Here is a 21,094-nt window from a genome sequence, read left to right on the forward strand (position 1 = left end):
CTAGAGGGACTCCGGGGGCGGGGAACGGAGCGCGGGGTCACGCGGCTGTGAAAACGTCGCTTTGTTCCGCCTCCCTCCCGGCGCTGCCCTGTGCGAGGCGGGCGCCTCCCCACCTGCCCGCCCCCGCCCCCGCCCCGCCCCCAGGGCCGCGCCGCCTGCCTGCGCCTGGATGGTGTTGCCGGCACCCGGTGCCAGAGGCGAGCAGCAGCAGCAGCAGCAGCAGCAGGGGTTCGTTGCCCGGCGTGCGTCACCCCAGAAACACAGCGGGGTGGAGAAGCAGAAGAGTTTATCTGGAGCTCCAAAGAAGGTATGGGGGAGAAAAGAATCTCAAATCCTGCACACTGAGCAGGCAGAGTCGCATACCTTTATACTCCTTATCTCTATTGCATTACACATCAGCCTAGTAAAACTGCTTTATATGGGTTACAACACTGTTTTTTCCGGCAACCTTAACAAGAATTTTAGCAATTCAAAACAACAGCACAGCCCGCTTAGCCTTGCGATTAATGAGGCGAATAAGCGGTTATGGCCTTGTAGCTGATTCCTGCCGTTATCCTAACTTGGCGCCAGCAAAACCTCCACGAAACAGCTCTGTCTGCAGCTGCAGCGTTATTTTGGGAGTACAAGGGCTTTCTCAGGCCAGCCAGGACTGAATTGTGTGAAGGGGGGTTAAGAAGGGCACCTAGGTCTAGAGCAAAGAGACTTCCTCGACACTCATGGTCTTCCACCCCCTCGACTTAACTAGTGGCCATGCCCTGGGACCCCAACAATGGGAACGGCTGTGAGCGTGCCCCACCCATGGGGCCCTGGCTCCGGAGCCCAGGGTCAGCGGTCCCAGCTCTGCGTAGAGCGCTATGGCTCCTTGGAGCCGAAATGTCCAGCTAACACACTGGCTCCACACACTGCAGCATCCCGCCGTTGCATAGGTGTCCAAAGCCCCAGCTGCCTTCTGCTCAGCCCCCAGACCTCCCGCTTCCCCCCGACGCTCTGCCTGCAATTCAGTTATGGGCTGTCCAGGCAAAAAATTTTGGCATAGCAAGAACTGAAAATGTGGGGCGAACATGAATTTACTATCAAAATAGATAGCAGAGGGGCTGCTGTGCTGATCATATTATTCAATTCAATGGCTTATATGAAGATGCAACATGTTTCCAGTGTGCCACAGGGGAGTGCCCTGTAAGCCAAGAATTTTAAATTCAGCTGTTGGAGAGCTCAAAGGGCCTTGATCCTCCCAGAGAGCTTTTTTTTCTGTCTTGCCTTCACTGTAGAGCGTTGTTCCCGAAACTGTGAGGTGTGCCCCCTCCGGGGGCATGGAGGAACATTCAGGGGTGTGTGGTAGGGCCTTGGCCAGCCCCCATGGGAGGCAGGGAGAGAGTGCCACTCGGCCCTGCTCTACCCTCAGCCCAGCTCCGCTTCCGGCCACAGCCCCCAGCTCCTGGCCCCAACCATTGGCCAGCTCCTGGCGGTGGCCCCCAGCTCCCAGTCCCAACCGCAGTCCCACTCCTGGACCTGCCCCTCCCTGCCCACCCCCGACAACTCTGGTTTCGGTTCCCAACCGCAGCTCCTGGGGGGGCGCAGACCAGGTAAGGGGGGATGCAAGTGAAAAAGTGTGGGGATCACTGCTGTAGAGGCTCTAGAACCTTCCCCAGCTCCCCTCTTGTCTGGTTTTCTGCTACAGTTTTAAAGAGCATGCACATCCTCATAAAAAGATCTCTACCCCAATTTTGTGTATAAACAATATTTAACAATAATTAATATTTAACAACAAATCGTTAAACCTAAACAAATCTCCAGCTTTGCCACTCATCCAGATGTCATCATCTTTGTCAGGAGATCGGTTTTGTCTGTATTCCAGTGGTGAAAGACGAAAGCTTGAGATCTCTTAGGTCAGCATTTCTCAAACTATGAGGTGGGCCTCCCTAGGGGAGGCACAGGAATGTGTCAAGGGAGGTGTGAGCTATGTGGTTTGATTTTTTTAAGTGCTTTGGCTGTCAACTCTGGGTGGCTGGGACTTGGGCTGTGCTGTCCAAATTGATCTGGGGTAAGTGACTGCTCTCTTGGCACTGGGAGCAATCTGAATATTTTGTGATTTTTGGTGTGAGTGAACATTTATCACTAAGTCCAGTTTGCCTAGATGGCAAGACAGACTGGAGTGCCCAAGGGGACTGTCAGTGACTCCATGGAGAGACTGTTACAGTGATCCAGGAGTTCACATTTGTTTCTGGTGTGGCAAAATCTAATTATAGAACACATCACAGGGTGTCTGCCCTTTTTTTGACTGTCTGCCCCAAGGCAGGCATTCACTATTGTGCACCACTCCAGACAGTGTGACAGATGGATACAAAATTGTTCTTAGATCCTAGGGTTAATCACAACGAGCTAATATAATTTAAAGATGAGAATCCTCGTCTGCACAGACGGTTACCACTATTTTGACATTGTGTTAGATAACCCTTGTTATAACACTGCCATATTCCAATGCAGAGAAGTCCTAAGGCATTAGAATATGGACTTAAATATTTCTATTATTGTAGTGCCCAAAGGCCCTGATCCATCCCATCACATGGGGCACTGTACAAACATACCTTCTCAGTGTGAGGCTCTTACAGTAGGACTGGTGAAAAAATGTATTTTTTGTAAAATCAAAAATCAGATTTCATTGTGTTTGAAATAATTCACTATTTTGCTGGAGTTTTTTGACAAAAGGAAACAGAAAAATTTTGACAGGTTTCAGAGTAGCAGCTGTGTTAGTCTGTATTCGCAAAAAGAAAAGGAGTACTTGTGGCACCTTAGAGACTAATGCATTTATTTGAGCATAAGCTTTCGTGAAAGTACTCCTTTTCTTTTTAGAAAAATTTTGGTTTGTTTCAAATTGGAAAATTTTGGTTCAGCTTTTGGGGTTTGTATATTTTAATGTTTTTCCCACTTTGTCTCCCTTTTATTTATCTTCCCTAAAAAATTAAATAAAGTTTTCAGATTCAAAATGAAGGGGATTTTTTTGTGTATTATCATCATCATAGCCCCTAGTAACTAGGAGCCCCAGTCATGGGCCAGGACATCATTGTGGAAGATGCTGGTTTAGCTGAAAAAAACAGAAAATGTATAAATGAAATGAAAATTTTCTGTGATGATTTCTGCATCCGATGAAGTGAGCTGTAGCTCACGAAAGCTTATGCTCAAATAAATTGGTTAGTCTCTAAGGTGCCACAAGTACTCCTTTTCTTTTTGCGAATACAGACTAACACGGCTGTTACTCTGAAACCTGTTCCATTCAGTCATCCACTTTTCATCAAAAGCAATATCAATGAACTGTTCTAGCTTACACTCTAAGCCAGGGGTTGTCAAACTGGGGATAAGGACCCTTGAGGGGGTCATGAGGTTATTACGTGGGGGGTCATGAGCTGTCAGCCTCTACCCGAAACCCCGTTTTGTCTCCAGCATTTATAATAGCGTTAAATATATAAAAAAGTGTTCTCAATTTATAAGTGGAATCACACTCAGTGGCTTGCTATGTGAAAGGGGTCACCAGTACAAAAGTTTGAGAACCACTGCTCTAAGCTATATGTTTAATTACAATGCAGTGCAGAACATATGAGACGTACAGAAACAAGATGACAAATTATTCTCTTGCGGTGAGCTGTCACATTGCATAGATGCTACAGTGTTCAGTGCTACACAGAATACCTAAGAAAAGATAGATAATCAATTGTTTTCTTGCAGGAACTGCTGAATAGTCCTGTAGATGTTTTTATTTCCTTAGCTCCCTCCTCTGCTTATACTGCCAATTGAGTCTGAGACAGCACTGATTCAGCTACAAGTAAGCTCACTTCCATAGTGTTACTGGATAAATCCCATGGTATGCCCAGTTGTTAACTAAAAGAGCTATTTCTTCCTGATTGCTTTTATGGTCTACTGAGAAGGCTGGATGAAATGTTTCTTATTTCTGTTGACGTAATTTGTTCATGCACTGTTGAGGATGGCAAAGGCCTCAGTTCCATAACAAGTGTATTTTCTGCACATCTCCTACCACTCTAAAACCAGTAACAGTATGTTAGCTTGACATTAACGAAGAAGCACACCAATTCTCTGTGGAATGGGAACATTTTTTGTCTGAATTACATTCCTTGGGAAAGAGATTCAGTCCTTGGCTGTTCATGAACTTTTTAAAGTATCTGAATCAATCTGTGCAATGGAGTGAATTGATTTTTTTTTGTCTCCTTTTAGCTCTCTTTCTCTTTTAGTAAACATATATATATCGTTAAATAAGTTGGTAGTAAATTTGGTTGATTTCAGTTTGGCAGTGAAGCATTGTGTATTTTAGAGCATTTGTTTTACCCTCCTCCAGTGCTAGATCTTCTCAACCTCACATAACTGAGGCTGTATCCCCATTTAGTACAACCCTTCATATTCTTGTGGTTGGAATTTCCCCCTACAGAGCAAGCTGGTCAGATCATTAAAGCAGAGGTCTAAGAAGCAGGGGATCTAGGTTAAACATTCCTCTAATGTAGCCTCCTATGGTCTCTACACAGACCCCAGTTTTCTATGATCACTCATAGTTTGATTGAGTCTTCCTAAACTGAATCTGTATTTCAGTTAAAAATAGTCAAAATATTGACTTCTGGGCTTCTGTCTCTCAGTCTAGTGACCTGACACTCAACCATTTAGCATTACCCGAGGCAGCTGAATTAACAAACACATTTTAACTAACATTTAAACATGACCTTAGTTTAGACAGGGACAGTTGTTTAAAAAGGTCTAGAGCAGAGACAAGCAGGCAGTCTGTGTTGTTCCTCAAACAGCTCCCCTTCATGGCTTCCCGGTTTAAGTACAGGTATTGGCCAATCGGGACTGCTAGGACTGCCGCTCAGGTCCTCTGGGTGGTACTTCTTGCCAAGACCAGCCTCACATGAGAGCCCAGCCCAAGTCGTCTGTGGCACTGTGGAGACATCAGTAGCTCAGAACCTCCCAGGTTCCAGCCCTGCAGGTTTTAATACTAATTTTCTGAAATTGGCTGGAATTGCTGTAAGAACAAGGTCATTGTAGACTTTGACATCTTTCTCTAAAGCCTTTTCTTCTTCCATAGGTGGCCATTTAATTGGAGCTCTTGATACAGTGTCTGCTATGGTGAGTGTTTCCTCTGCTACGTGTTCAATGTTGAAAGAAAATTGCATCAGCCGAAGTCTAAATCTTTGAATCCTAAATGGAAGATTTTCCAGTGGTTTTACACCCAATAATACCACTAAGAGCTGGTGATCAGTTTCTGCATTATTTTGGCCAGCACAGGTTAATAGGGTTGCCAACTGTCTAACTGCACAAACCCAAACCCCCTTGCCATGCCCCCTGTCCAGCCCCTTTCCTGAGGCCCATCCTTCTCACTCCATCTTCCCTCCCTCTGTCGCTTGCTATCTTCCACCCTCACTCACTTTCACCGGTGGGGGGTTGGGGTGCAGGAGGGGGTGTGGGCTATGGGAGGGAGTTTAGGTGTGGGAGGGGGCTCAGGGTTGGGGCAGGGAGTTGGGGTGCGGGAGGGAGTGTGGGCTCTGGTTGGGTGGTGCTTAACTCAGGCGGCTCCCGGAAACGACTGGCATGTCCCTGCAGCTCCTAGGCTTGGGGGGGGCCAGGCGGCTCTGTGCACTGCCCCTGCCTGCAGGTACTGCCCCCGCAGCTCCCATTGGCCACAGTTCCCGACCAATGGGAGCTGTGGAGCTGGTGCTTGGGGCGGGGGCAGCGCATGGAGCCTCCCTGATTGACCCCACACTTAGGGGCTGCAGGGACATGCTGGCCGCTTCCAGGAGCTGCACTTCCAGGAGCTGCCCAGGAGCCAGGGAAGGTAGGGAGCCTGCCTTAGCCCTGCTGTACCACCAACTGGGCTTTTGGCCTATTAAAATGTCCCAGATTGCTTTCAATAGCAACCGGGAGATTGAGGCTGATTCCAGGAGATTCCCAGCCAATCCGGGAGGGATGGCAACCCTAGGTATAAATAACAGTGTAGATGGTAAGGCACTGTTTAGGTGAGTAAAGACACGCCAGAACCTTAGAGTATGTACTCTACATGGCTCTCCACACATGCAAGCAGTGTCTCCCGTAGCTACACTGCTATTTTTAGCAAAGTACTGTAGTGTCCTGTTTTGTCTCTGCTGCCAGAGACTTTCTCTGCCACAGGGAGTTGTTGAAGCCTTCCTCTGCCTTAGAGGAAGACTCTGGCTTTGGGGAAAGGCTCTGTCAAGGGGAGGCAGCAGGGAAGGGCTCCGGCAGCTCCCCTGCTGCCTTCCCCCTGCCGGAGCCTTTCACTGCCACATGTAGCTATACACTGCATTGTGGATGCAGCCTACTTTTCAGTGTGGCATATAGCTACATGTATCTTACACGCTGCTGCCAGCACAGACAAGGCCTCAGTGGGAAACCTAGGGTTAATGTGATGTGTTAAAATACAACTGGTCCTGTCTACATCAGAGTTTTAAAACATGTTAGTTAAAATCTATTTGTTGGTAAGTTTAAAAAACAAAACACCTTTTAGCCTAGTCTAGACAGAATTCAAGAAACGAGAGTGCTCAGCACATTGCAGTATTGGCTCCTTGTAATGCTGCTGAATACTCACAAGACCACTCTTGTATTTGAAAAAGTAGAAGAGCTCAGCAGCCAAGACAGTTCCTTCGAATAAAGAGCCTGACTCAGGAACAGCCTTCTGGCATTACTTTCTGGTGGTCATACTGGTCACTTGGGATGAATTCTACCCTTGATATGTTTTCCTTTTTTGTTTGTATTTGGTAATAAACAGTCATATGGACTTGGCTTGTGTTTTAGCTCAGAGGGCCTAAACAAACCCACTGGTTTAGCCCTGAAGTGGTTTCCCTAACTACCAGACATATTATTTTATGACAGGCTAACAAACCTAATTACTGAAAATTCCAGTTGGCTAGCTGGGAAACTGGTTTAATGGACCAACTTCTCTATAAAAAGAAAAGGAGTACTTGTGGCACCTTAGAGACTAACAAATTTATTTGAGCATAAGCTTTCGTGAGCTACAGCTCAGCTCACAAAAGCTTATGCTCAAATAAATTTGTTAGTCTCTAAGGTGCCACAAGTACTCCTTTTCTTTTTGCGGATACAGACTAACACGGCTGCTACTCTGAAACCTGTCAACTTCTCTATGGATCTGTACATCAAAGATGCTTTGATTTATTTATTTTACCACTTCTTTACAATAAGAAAAGAACATTGTTATTTTAAATTCTACTTCCTGTATTTTCTGATTGTGTGACTGTAGTTAGTTATTAAACCACTAGAGGACAGTATTTACATAGAAAAGCATATACTTACAAACATCTTGGTTAGTTACAAGAAAAGGAGTACTTGTGGCACCTTAGAGACTAACAAATTTATTAGAGCATAAGCTTTCGTGAGCTACAGCTCACTTCATCGGATGCATACAGTGGAAAATATAGTGGGGAGATTTTATATACACAGAATATATGAAACAATGGGTGTTACCATACAGACTGTAACAAGAGTGATCAGGAAAGGTGAGCTATTACCAGCAGGAGAGCGGGGTGGGGGCTGGGGGGACCTTTTGTAGTGATAATCAAGGTGGGCCATTTCCAGCACTTTACAAGAACAGTAGGAGGGGAAATAAACAAGGGAAAAGAGTTTTACTTTGTGTAATGACACATTCACTCCCAGTCTTTATTCAAGCCTAAGTTAATTGTATCCAGTTTGCAAATTAATTCCAATTCAGCAGTCTCTCGTTGGAGTCTGTTTTAGAAGTCTTTTTCTTGAAAAATTGCCACTTTTAGTTCTGTAATCGAGTGACCAAAGAGATTAAAGTGTTCTCCGACTGGTTTTTGAATGTTATAATTCTTGACGTCTGATTTATGTCCATTTATTCTTTTACGTAGAGACTGTCCAGTTTGGTCAAAGTACGTGGCAGAGGGGCATTGCTGGCACATGATGGAAGATATCACATTGGTAGATGTGCAGGTGAACGAGCCTCTGATAGTGTGGCTGATGTGATTAGGCCCTATGATGATGTCCCCTGAATAGATATGTGGACACAGTTGGGAACGGGCTTTGTTGCATGGTTAGGTTCCTGGGTTAGTGTTTTTGTTGTGTGGTGTGTGGCTGCTGGTGAATATTTGCTTCAGGTTGGGGGGCTGTCTGTAAGCAAGGACTGGCCTGTCTCCCAAGATCTGTGAGAGTGATGGGTCATCTTTCAGGATAGGTTGTAGATCCTAGATGATGTGATGGAGAGGTTTTAGTTGGGGGCTGAAGGTGATGGCTAGTGGAGTTCTGCTATTTTCTTTGTTGGGCCTGTCCTGTAGTAGGTAACTTCTGGGTACTCTTCTGGCTCTGTCAATCTGTTTCTTCACTTCAGCAGGTGAGTATTGTAGTTGTAAGAACGCTTGATAGAGATCTTGTAGGTGTTTGTCTATGTCTAAGGGGTTGGAGCAAATGCGGTTGTATCGTAGAGCTTGGCTGTAGACAATGGATCGTGTGGTGTGGTCTGGATGAAAGCTAGAGGCATGTAGGTAAGCATAGCAGTCAGTAGGTTTCCGGTATAGGGTGGTGTTTACGTGACCTATCCAGCTTCTCGTCCACTGTAACCCCTAGGTCCTTTTCTGCCGAACTGCTGCTGAGCCATTTGGTCCCTAGTCTGTAGCAGTGCGTGGGATTCTTCCGTCCTAAGTGCAGGACTCTGCACTTGTCCTTGTTGAACCTCATCAGATTTCTTTTGGCCCAATCCTCTAATTTGTCTAGGTCCCTCTGTATCCTATCTCTACCCTCCAGTGTGTCTACCACTCCTCCCCGTGTCATCTGCAAACTTGCTGAGAGTGCAGTCCACACCACCCTCCAGATCATTAATGAAGATATTGAACAAAACCGGCCCCAGGACTGACCCTTGGGGCACTCCGCTTGAGACAGGCTGCCAACTAGACATGGAGCCATTGATCGCTACCGGTTAAGCCTGACGATCTAGCCAGCTTTCTATCCACCTTATAGTCCATTCATCCAGCCCATACTTCTTAAACTTGCTGGCAAGAATACTGTGGGAGACAGTATCAAAAGCTTTGCTAAAGTCAAGGAATAGCACATCCACTGCTTTCCCCTCATCCACAGAGCCAGTTATCTCGTCATAGAAGGCAATTAGATTAGTCAGGCAAGACTTGCCCTTGATGAATCCATGCTGACTGTTCCTGATCACTTTCCTCTCCTCTAAGTGCTTCAGAATTGATTCCTTAATTGCTCCATGATTCTTCCAGGGCCTGAGGTGAAGCTGACTGGCCTGTAGTTCCCAGGATCATCCTTCTTCCCTTTTTTAAAGATGGGCACTACATTAGCCTTTTTCCAGTCGTCCGGGATCTCCCCCGATCGCCATGAGTTTTCAAAGATAATGGCCAATGGCTCTGCAATCACATCCGCCAACTCCTTTAGCATTCTCGGATGCAGCGTGTTCTGGGCCAAGGTGTTTGAAGCACCGCAGGCCGGCAGAGGTACTCTGAAAAACGAGACCCACATGCAGCTAAGCAGCGAGTTATTGGCTTTATTGAAGGTTAGTGTCACACCCGCAACGGGGACTCCAAGCGTTGCTGTCATGGAAGCGGAGAACCCAGCACACCGGAGCTTTGCCTGGGACGGAGTCGGACGAAGGGGTAAACAGGAAGCCCTAATAAGCAGTACACAAAAGCAGCTCATGAATATATAATAAGGTACTTCCCAACAGGGGCTTTCTGCTACCTGGCAACGGGCCATGCAAGGCAGACAAAACGGCCTAAAACCGGTTAGAGTTGGTTCTCCATGTCCTACAGTGACCGGGCGGCCTCAAGAAAGTGGAAGTTCCCTAGCTAGGCCGTAACAAAGTCTTCCGCAGTCCCTTACACAGCGCACCCAGCCCCAGGGACTTGTGCTTGTCCAGCTTTTCTAAATAGTCCTGAAGCACTTCTTTCTTCACAGAGGGCTGGTCACCTCCTCCCCATGCTGTGCTGCCCAGTGCAGTAGTCTGGGAGCTGACCTTGTTCGTGAAGACAGAGGCAAAAAAAAGCATTAAGTACATTAGCTTTTTCCACATCCTCTGTCACTAGGTTGCCTCCCTCATTCAGTAAGGGGCCCACACTTTCCTTGACTTTCTTCTTGTTGCTAACATACCTGAAGAAACCCTTCTTGTTACTCTTAACATCTCTGGACTCAGGCCTGCAACTGAGTGTGTAAACAGGCAATCTCATTAGCTACTCATGGATTGGATCTTGAAAGGTGATGAGCACTTTGGGCCTGAATGGTAGGGGCTGAGTACTAAGAGGAAGCGGTGGAAACACACAACACAGGTCAGGCAGGACATTTCAGGAGTAGGGAGCCAGCAGGAAAAAAGGCAGAAAGTGGAAGAAGGAAATGAGGGTGGCATGTAAATTAAGGTCTGATCCAAAGGCTGCTGAAATGAGAGTCTTTCAGTTGATCTCAGTGGGCTTTGGACCAGGCTCCTAATAGATAGTCCAAAATTTTATCAGATAGTTGATCAAAGCCAAAAAATCAAGTTGTTCTGAATGTGTTCTTCTAGGCAGCCAATTTGATACAGATTTAAAAGTTTAGCATTATTTTTGAGCAGATTCATTTTATTCAGGAATGTCTTATAATTCCTGGCTGGGGTATTAAAGAATGCTACATACACCAAGACATTTTTTAGACCACAGACCCCCTGGTTCCATAACATTAATTTTTGGGGTTATTTCCTTTACCTTTGTATCAGTTATTGCTATGAATTCCTAGATGCAGCCTTTGTGTTTGTGCTATAATTCTAAACCTCTGCCCAATGTGGATAGATTTTTTTCAGATTAGATTCTGAGCTATTGGAGCTGATTTATTGATATTATTCCATATTATTAATTTGAGCATGCATCGCACTTTATAAAAAAATAAGACACAGCCCTGCTCCAAAAAACTTACAATCTATTTCAAACACAAAAACTCTTCAAAGAGGAGTTGTTGATGTAAGAATCTGGCAGTATTCATTTTGTAAAAAAGCTTTGCAGAAAAAGTTTTCTTTGAGGAGGACTTTGAAGCAAGAGAATTAAGTTGTTTGGTATATGAGATGAGTGAGGATATTCAAAGGATGAGGGGCAGGCAGCATGGAAGAAGGAGGAGGCGGTGAGAGACAAAGGTGTCAGAGCCTTCCCAAAAGTGGGAGGGCCAGGAGCCAAGAGACCCTGCTTTCCTCCCAAGGGCCCGCCCCCAGCCAAGCCAGAAGCTGGAGTGGGGCCGGGGAGCCCGCCCCCCCGCCAGGGGCTTTGGGGCTCCGAAAGCAGCCCCCTGCCCATGTCCCCACTCCCTGGAGTCCCTGCCTTTGGCAAGTGGAGTATCCACAGCTCCTCACAGCTGCCCACGTGGGTCTTACCATGGCTGGGCTGTGGCTCCAAAGCCCACCCTCTCTGGTTGGAGCTGGGTCGGGGACAGAGGTATATGGGCATCTGTGGGGAGCTGGCATGGACTTGTAGATGGACCCTTCACCTGCCCTGGGCCTGGCAGGGTCAAGGGCCAGGGTGGGGCTGCTTTCGGATGCAGGCCCCCAAACTGCAGACAGGTGGAGGGTCCTCATGGCTCCCACAACTGCCCGAGCTCCACACTGGCCTTGCTGGGGGGTGATCCTGGGGGGAAGAGAAGGGGAAGGAGGCAGGGTCTGCCCCCATGAAAACTGGATGGGCCAAGCCCATGCACTTTCAAAAAGTGGGAGGGTTATGGCCCCCCTAATTCCCCCCAGTTCTGGTGCCACTGGTGAGAGAAGGACATAGAGAGGGTAGATAAGAGGGAATGGGGCTGGATTTAGGGGCAGCTGACCGAGGTGACCGCCTAGGGTGCCAGGCTTGGGGGGCACTGGGCTTGGGGTGCTCTTTTTATTGTTAACGACAAAAGGGAAAATAGAATGTTTGAAGTAAAATATTTCAGGTATTCCGTATGTGGATTCATTTTAAATAGCCTCCTAAAATGTTATGCACCTTTGTAGAATCTTGTGGAACCTTCCAGGCTTTCTGAGAACTACATTTTCCTTGAACCTCCTAGAATGTCCTTGTGAGTATATAAGGGGTGGGGCATCGCCCGCCAGTCAGTCAGTCAGATATAAGAACGAAGTGAAGCGAAGTGAGAGCCCAGCTGTGATATTGTGACCTTTAGTGTACTTGTGTTTTAAGACTCGAAGAGTGTGAGTAGTGACTAATAAAGAACGTATTTAATGATGTCATGTGTGAGCACTTACATCAATTAGTTTGTAAGGAAGCTATGGACTATTACTTCAGGAAAACAATTCAAAATGAATTGATTGACCTTATGTCACGGAAGGTGCTTGATAACATATTGATGCAGCCTGGCAAAGTGAAGTACTATGCTGTAATAATGGACTGCACTCCCGACATTAGTTACAGTGAAAAGATGTCATTTATAGTAAGATTTGTTGATGACAAAGATGGCTGTATCCAAGTAAAGGAACAGTTTTTCTGTTTCTAGTCTGTGGATGACTTTACTGAAGAAGGCCTGATTAGAACTGTTTATGAACCTTTTGAATGAGAATAAAATAAAGATTCAGGACTGTTGCAGCCAAGGCTACGACAATGGTGTGAACACAAAGGGAAGAAACGGTGGCATCTAGGCAAGGTTCCTTGCACTGAATCCAAGAGCTTTCTTCGTGCCCTGTGGCTGCCATTCCCTCAAACTGGTTGTGTCAGATGCAGCATCATCTTTAGATTCACTATCTCACTTTAGAGTACTGCAAAGGAGGTACGTCCTGTTTTCAGTATCAACTATCAGGTGGAAGATCCTCAGGACAAATCCTCACGGACAATGTTAGAAATCTGACGGTGAAGTTACTAAGAGAAACTCGCTGGGAGAGCCGCATTGATAGTGTAAGGCCAGTCAGGTACCAAGTGACTGAGGTTTATGATGCCCTGATGGAACTGGCACAGCCAAGTAAAGCCAAGGCTGGAATCTGACACGAGGTGCAAAGCCTGGCAAACCAGATCACAGACTTCAAATTTTTTGTCTCAGGTGTGGTTTGACACAAAATCCTGTTCCAAGTAAATGTTGTAAACAAGGCATTACAAACTTAGTTGATGGACATCACAACTGCTACTACTTTGATGAAAAGCTGCCTTGATTTTCTTGTGGCCTACAGAGACAACGGATTTGAAGATGCCATCACTGCTGCCAAGGAAATGGTGGAAAACTTCGGAGTTGAGCCTGTCTTCAAGGAAACTCATATTCATTGGAAGAAGAGACAATTTGGTTATGAGGGCAGAAATGAGGTGATGGGAAGCTTGGAATTAAAATTCAGGAAGGAGATTTTTCTCTCTCGTTGACACTGCTTGAGTGTCCATCAAAGAAAGGTTTGGACAAAGGAAGCACCACAAAAAGAAATGGAGTTTTTTTGTATTACCTTAGTAAGCTGCTGGTGGACAGGAAACACACTTGAACAATTGTACGAACCTTCACCGGATGCTGACACAAGAGGAAAGTTCAGACATCAAAGATAAAGACCTCGAATTGGACAACATCCATTCCATTTTGCAACATGGGAAGCACTTTCCACTCCAAGTTCTCCAATTCATTCGTGATGCAGAGCTGAAGGATATTTTTCCTAATGTGTGGATGCTTTGAGAATTATGCTCATGCTGCCAGTCACAGTTGCAAGTGTGAGCACAGCCTTTCAAAGCTCAGGCGCAAATGTATCTTTGATTGACAATGTATCTTTGATTGACAATATTTTGATAAAATGTATCTTTGATTGACAATGGCCGATGAGAGACCGACATCGCTTGCTATTTTATGGCTTGAAAATGCCATTGGCCAGTCTATGGATCTCTCTGATACTGTGATTCAGTTCATGAGGGAAAAGGCAAGAAAAGTGACCTTTTGAACTAAAGGACTAGAGTTAACATTCTCAGGCTGTCACCTACTGTAACACTTTTTAATACTGGTCCACCCATATTGGTGGACAGTTCAATTTCTTGATCTTAGCACACTCCACTCCATGCATCTGATGAAGTGAGTTTTAGCCCACGAAAGCTTATGCCCAATAAATTTGTTAGTCTCTAAGGTGTCACAAGGACTCCTTGTTGTTTTTTCTTAAAATTAAAAAGGTTTTATAAGCTTAGAGGAAACTATTTTTTTATTTGTTTATATATGGCATGCATAAATACAGATTTAACTAGGCCATGGTTAAATATATTAGGAAAAAATCTATGGCTAAATTTATATTAAAATAAAAATAAAGTTGGTTGAGGGGGAAGAGTAGGAAGGGGAGTGTGGAATTAACAAGCTCTGTGCCTATTGTCATCCTGACCACTTTACTGGTATGTTTTATCCCTTTCCTCCACCCTTCATCTGCTTTTTATTTGGCTCTCCAGGCCAAAGCTGGTGTATGTATAGCACATTGGGGTCATGCTCCCCATTTTAGTGCTGCTGCAATACCAGTAACAACAATAATGCTCATCATTTTGGGCTATTTGTGCACGGGGTCTCTTGTTTTCGTCTCACTGTGGTTGGAAATATCCATTTTATGGCAGCCGATGAGATTCCTTAAAAGTCAATTGAACACAAAAATGGAAAATCCAGCCGTGTCCGTGTGTAAATTATGACTAAAGCATGTGTCATCGATAAACTTTGCTATCGGGGCTTTCTGTTGCCTTTTATTTATATCAACTTCAAGCCTGAAAGAATGTTTTGGCTGCTTTTCAAAACATGAATGCCTAGCATATGTGGATTCACTGAAAGGGCAATTAGTCACTCCTATTAGCTCAGAATATCCAATCACTTTAAAATCCCTGCAACATCAATATGCCTCAGCATGAAACAAACTCTCTTGTGGCTTGCTTGTTTGCAACATGCTTTTAATACAATTGTCTCTCTATCTAGGGGAGTATAGATCGTCTACTGACGTATAAATAGCATATGGGTGCACTACTTGTCCTTTTGGAAGAGTTGGGATGATACCACAGCCTTGAAATTAACCCAAGGCTTGTGTTTTGTGTTGTCTCATACTGCTTATCCCTAATAGAATTACTCATATTGTCATAGCTTGAGGTGTCATGTGACCATGATAAAAGCCCACAGTCATTCTTTTCAAATTCTGAACAAGGAATCCAATCAGAATAAGGAAAATAGTATTAGTCCCAAAGCTATTGTGTTTCTCTCTCTGGCCTGGTCTACATTCCAGAGTTAGGTCGAAGAAAGCCACCTTAAGTCTACCTGTTAATGAATGTGTCTACACTACCGAGTCCTTTATGTTGACCTAAATTGCCTGTGATGTGGACGTCTGTAATCCACCTGTGCGAGATGCGTAGCGCATAGTTTGATTTTCATGGCCTGACTGCAAGGTAGTGCAGATGCAGCATTGTGTAATTTGATTTAGTTGGCCTCCAGGTGGTGTCCCACAATGCTCATCTGTGACCGCTCTGGAGATCATTCTCAACTCTGCTGCACTGCAGCCAGGTACACAGAAAACAGTCCCACCCCTGCTAAAGCCCTGGGAACTTTTGATTTCCCATTTCCTATTTGATCAGCATTGGGGGCATGCCAGTTTGAGCACAGCAGATAATGGAGACTACACACCCCAAACACACTCCAGCCTGGTCTACACAGGAGGTGGTGGATCTCACTGCTGTGTGGGGAGAAGAGTCTGTGCAGGCAGAGCTCCGATCCAGCAGAAGAAGCACGGACCTCTATGCAAAGATCGCTCGTGGAATGGGGGAGGAGGACAACATGAGGGACACACAGCAGTGCCATGTGAAAAGAAAATAATTTTTCCAGAAGGCAAGGGAGGCGAACAGTCGTTCTGGTGCTGAACCCCACACATGCTGGTTCTACAACGAGCTGCATGCAATTCTTGGGGGTGACCCTACCAGCACCCCCACAAGCAATGTGGACACCTCACAGGTGTGTGAGTCTAGGGACAACAAGGAGGATGATATGTGGATGAGGAAGAGGAGGAGAATGGGAGACAGGCAAGCGGGGGATCCAATTTCCCCGAGAGCCAGGAAATATTTTTAACCCTGGAGCACGGTGGGTTGCAGGACATCACGGTGGCTGACCATGATGGTGGGGAAGGCACCTCTGGTGAGTATACAGTTACAATAAAAGTCCAATTAAACTTTAGCAGGCACACACATTTCGTGGTATTGCATGTTTACTGTGAAGAAAAAACGAGGTGCTGTGATTCTCTGCATAGAAGAGGGCGCTCCAGCTACGCAGAGGGTGGTCCCTGGAAAAGACACTTTATGTGGACTGGGATAGCCCAGGATTGTCCATGGATATCTCTAGGAAATTTTCATGGAGGTACTGTGCAATCCTTTGTAGAAGGTTTCTGGGTAGGGCAGTTTTATTTCTTCCACCATGATAGGACACTTTCCCATGCAACTCCTGAATTAATTCTGCTGGCATCATTGTGGTACACAGCACAGCAGCGCAAGGACCGGGTCTATACCCAGACACTTGCAGCATCTCCTTCCTTTCCGCCACTGTTACCCTCAGGAGACTGATATCACATAGGGTCGCCTAGGGGAAACGGGGGAAGTTCTCATTAAAAGGGCTCTTTCACTGAAAAAAGGGCATGTAGACCCCCACCCCTTCCGGATCACCAAACCACACAGCCGCTAATGTGCCTTTATTGTGCTTGGAATGGGTTGGCAAGTAGTTTAATGTGGCTGATAGGGGACTGGGTCCCCCCATGAGAGATTCCGCAATTTGGGAGTGAAAAACGTTCCCCCTCCCACCTTCCCTCCCACATTCGTAAACAGCTTCCTGTGGTGCTATAGGGAAGGACCATTGTTCGACTAACTACCTGCTCTCCTGACATGAGCCTGCCATAAACTTCATTAAAAGTGTGGTCACCCGTGACCCAGGGGGGCCTACTGACCATGGCTGGAATAGCAAAATGGTGCAGTGAACAGTTACAGATTCTGATTATGTTATGGCTTGCACCTAGTGTAATAAGGGTGGGGTTTTTTATGAAAATGGCTTTGCTATGAAAACATTTTATTCATGTGCAGTGGCTTCTTTATTTTTTTTTCCCTGACTGACAGCTGGAAATGTGTCCTTTAGCTTGTCATCAACACCTGAAAGCAGACTCTCGGTGATTAGAAGGAGGAGAAAGAGAACGCAGGAGGACATGTTCACTGAGATAATGAACACCTCCGGGACAGCTGACACAGAGCTGAGAGCATGGAGGATTTCACTGTCCGAGAAGTTAGACATGGACATGGAGAGCAGGAAAGCTTCCAATGAGCGAGAGTGTGCGGCGCAGGATGAGATGCTTTGGATTATGAAGGACCAAGCAGACATGTTGCTGCGTCTGATTGAACTGCATGAACAGAAGCAGGAGGGTAGAGTCCTTCTGCAGACCCTGGTGGACATACAGCCAGCATCGCCTGGTGCAGAATCACCCTCCCCCAAGCATTCCATGAGGGGTGGGCGAAAAGTCCATTATCCTAGTGTAATAATGTTTAAGATTTAGACTGTGCGCTTAGCTTTTATTTTCTTTGGTAACTATCTCTGACCTTATATGCCTATCACTTATAATCAATCGTTCTATATTTTACCTAAAACAGTGTGCTTTGGTTGAAGTACCTGGGAAATCTCAGCTCAGGTTACAAAGGCTAGAGTATGTCCTCTCCAAACTGAGGGAGGGGCGGACTGTGTAATAAACTTACACTAGTCACGCTTCTGACCAGGGAAAGGTGGTGTAGCTCTGGAGTGCAAGCCTGGGGAGCTGGGGGGAATTGGCTGGTGCCTTTCTCTGTGTGATTCGTGAGTGGCTCTGGGAGCATTCATGCAATCTAGCTGGGTCTGGGGCTCCACATGTGGTTGTGCTGAGTGATAACAGCACCTGGAGGGGATTGCTGCTTGTCACTAGCAAAGCATTGTGAGAGACAGCCCAGGCTGGAGAGTTAAAGGCGCACAGCTGTACCCCAATTCCAAGTTGTACCCTGGGAACCCCATCACAAACATCTGTCTCCAGATGGTGTTCCCTAAGCCACAATGAAATGCTGTAAGGTCCTTTCAGATATGACAATGGTCTATTAGTTCAGTACATTGTTCCGTTTTTCCCTGTTTTAGCCAGAGTTGTTTTGCAGTAAGTTTGCAGAAAGTCAGAGAAATTATATTGCACAAGGCTATATAGGTTTATGTCAGCCTACCACTATCTTTTCCTCTCATCCATGTACGTCACTCCCATTAACTGCAGGGAAGATATGCTTGTGAAATTCTTATACATCTAAATCCTAAAATATGCAAATTAACCTTTCTTTTAACGTGTCAGTTCAGTGCTGGTGAAAGGTGCTGTGAGTTCACAGCTGAAAACCCTGGAGCCCTCTGTTTAGTCACAGCCTGGGTCCAACACAGGCTGTGGCCGTACAGACTTCTCCTCACAGTCTTGCTAAATTGTCTCATCCCTTATCTAGAGGAACCGGCTCTCGGCTGTTCAGTCCTCATGTCTGGTATATCCCTGACCTGTGCTGAGATTGACAAAACTGGGTCATTTTTCATTGCTGGTGTTTGTGATGTGGACACCTATCCATTGGGAAATGAACTGAAACCACTGACTCATTTCACTTGTATAGGCCATAAATAATGGACATTTATCATTTTTCAGTGAGTGCTGTGTCACTCCTCTGTGTAATATCTCTTTATGCAGAGCCAGACTCTGGCTAATCCTTATATGGCTGCACAGAGTGGGCAGGAAGGGAGTATGGGGACTCCACTTTCCACCTCCTTCTCTGTAATTATGGCCAGAATCACAGCCCCTGTGTTAGTGGAGTACAGGGTCTGCTAACAAGATGCAAGACCCCAGAAACAGCTCACCTTAATGGGGCAACAAAAGGTAGGGAATTGGTGCAGGTATGGCCCCATCCCCTTCTGCTGACCAGCTGCATAGTAGGGGAGGATACCCCACCTTTTGAAGGGATGTTACTGTCTGTACTTCCTGTATTGCTAGTAGTCCAGGTGCCAGCTCTTGCCAAGGCTATATGTGTCAGCTGAGCACTGACAAATTCATAGCTGGAAGCCAGGCCAGCTCACCTAAATGTAAATATTATTCAAGATAGGCGTTAGACTTGTAAAGAAGTGTTTAGACTCTATAAAATGCTGGTAAATTGCTGCATGCATTAATCTTACTTGTAATGTCTGTATCCCATGCTATAAGGTAATATGGAAGTTTTTCTTTATAACTGTAAAAATACCTGCTCTGAACTTGTGAACCCAGGCGTGAGGAGTGGTTTCCCTTCCCATCAAGAAGGATTATCGAAACTAAGTGGGCCATTTTGAAGCATCACACTACAAAGACTGGGCTAACAGACCTCTCTCACCCGTGAAGGTGCTATGTGCAAGGAAGCTCGTCCCATCAGCTTGAATTCTGAAAGAAGGAAATAAAGACAGCTGACATGAAATTCATCATCTCCCTCTCACAGGGCTGGATCTAGGAAACAAAAGCAGAGAGCCCCAGGGTCAACCTGGGTTAGCCCTAAGATAAATTGAGAGCTGATTGATTACTACAACTCTGTCACCTTTTGGAACCATAGATTGTAACTTATTTGTGTATATATGCTGCCTGCTGTAACCTGTAAAAAACTGTCTCATTTCTTTTTCCTCATTAATAAATCCTTCGTTAGTTTACTATTGGACTGGCTATAAGCATTGTTTTTGGTGAGATCTAATGTACAAATTCATCTGGGGTAAGTGACGGGTCTCTTGGGACTGGAAGCAACCTGAATATTTTGTGATCTTTGGTGTACTTGACCATTATCACTAAGTCCAGCTTCCCTGGGTAGCAAAATAGACTGGAGTGTCCAAGGGGACTGTCTGTGACTGTATGGCAAGACTATTATGGAGCTTGAGGAGTTCATATTGGTTACTGGGTTGGCGAAATCTAATGCTAGTACACACCAACAGTTTGGGATGTCTGCCCTGTTTTTGACATTCTGCCCTGAGGTTGGCACTCACGGTCATGGACCACTTCACACAGTGTGACACTTCCCATTCCACCACAGTTTAGGTCTGCACTCCCCCTTACCAGTAGTGCTTACCATTAGCACAAAATAGCCCACAACCAGGTTACTATATTGGTGCCAGACTAGTGACAAAACAATCACTTATCTAGCAAATGCTAGCATCACAGCCAGTTGTTACATGCATTGAACTGGTTTCATAAATGAGACAATCCTGTACTAAAGAGCTTTTGGTCTCCAGTTGATTCCTATACTAGTTTGGCATGCTACATTGACTGTGGAATTAGGAGCAGATTTGCCAGTCCTTTAAGTAAAGTTTTGTATATAGAACAACTAAAAACCACATTGATTTTTTAGAGTATAAACTATTCATGCCATTGTACTAGAGTCTGATCACTGTATAAATAAAACCAAAACAAAGACTCGACAGCAACTCCACCCTGTGGCTGATGTATTTTTTGTCTAGGTTTGTCTTCTCAGACTGTAATTACCTCAGAGCAGAGAGTGGCCTTGATTCTGCCTGCGCATCAGTTTGATGCCATTGTATCTCCTCCTACTTTCATGGAGTCACTTTAGATATGCACTGATGTGAGAGGAAAAAAATATCAGGCTCAGTATCTTACGTGGTATTCTGTACCGCACTGAGCACACTGTGAACACGCAATGATTAAATAACAGTATTGTGCTTTTGTTTAATGAATCCCATTGGCCACAAAGTCTGTGTTAGTCCTTAGTTAATAGTGAAAGAATTAGTTAAATCCATGGTTCAGGTCCTTCACTCATTTGCTTCATTCCTTTCTTAGCTAAATACACTTTAGTATTAGTTAGGGCCTGACCCTGCGAAGTGCTTTGTATGCAGCAGGCTCTTGGGAGCTGCTGATGTAACTCTCGCTGAGGTCAATGGGAATGGCGGGCACTCAGCATCCTCCCAGGAGCATTCAGCAGATTGCAAGTTGAAATTCATTCCTTTGCAGAAGGCCAGTGCAAGACCTTAGCTATTCAAGCTAAACACTCGCTATACTGTTTAAGTGGGACAGGAAGACTGATGAGAGGCGGGAAGGGGGAGACAATTGTACTGGGCCCCGAAACTGAACAGGGCCCCCAAAACATCTGTAACTATGGTG

At 45.5% G+C, this 21,094-nt stretch overlaps 1 protein-coding gene across 1 annotated transcript; it reads left to right on the forward strand.

Moving 5' to 3' along the window:
* The first annotated feature begins 62 nt into the window (after nucleotides 1-62).
* On the forward strand, nucleotides 63-19,638 carry LOC144930203 (uncharacterized). The gene is made up of 4 exons (XM_078851542.1): nucleotides 63-307; nucleotides 5,084-5,124; nucleotides 7,896-7,977; nucleotides 17,052-19,638. Exons 2-4 carry the CDS (start codon nucleotides 5,122-5,124, stop codon nucleotides 17,480-17,482), a joined length of 516 nt encoding a protein of 171 aa, XP_078707668.1. The 5' UTR covers nucleotides 63-307; nucleotides 5,084-5,121; the 3' UTR covers nucleotides 17,483-19,638.
* Nucleotides 19,639-21,094: the final 1,456 nt, after the last annotated feature.

This window comes from Lepidochelys kempii, chromosome 2 (assembly GCF_965140285.1).
Source record: "Lepidochelys kempii isolate rLepKem1 chromosome 2, rLepKem1.hap1, whole genome shotgun sequence".
In the NCBI taxonomy this organism is placed as follows: domain Eukaryota; kingdom Metazoa; phylum Chordata; order Testudines; family Cheloniidae; genus Lepidochelys; species Lepidochelys kempii.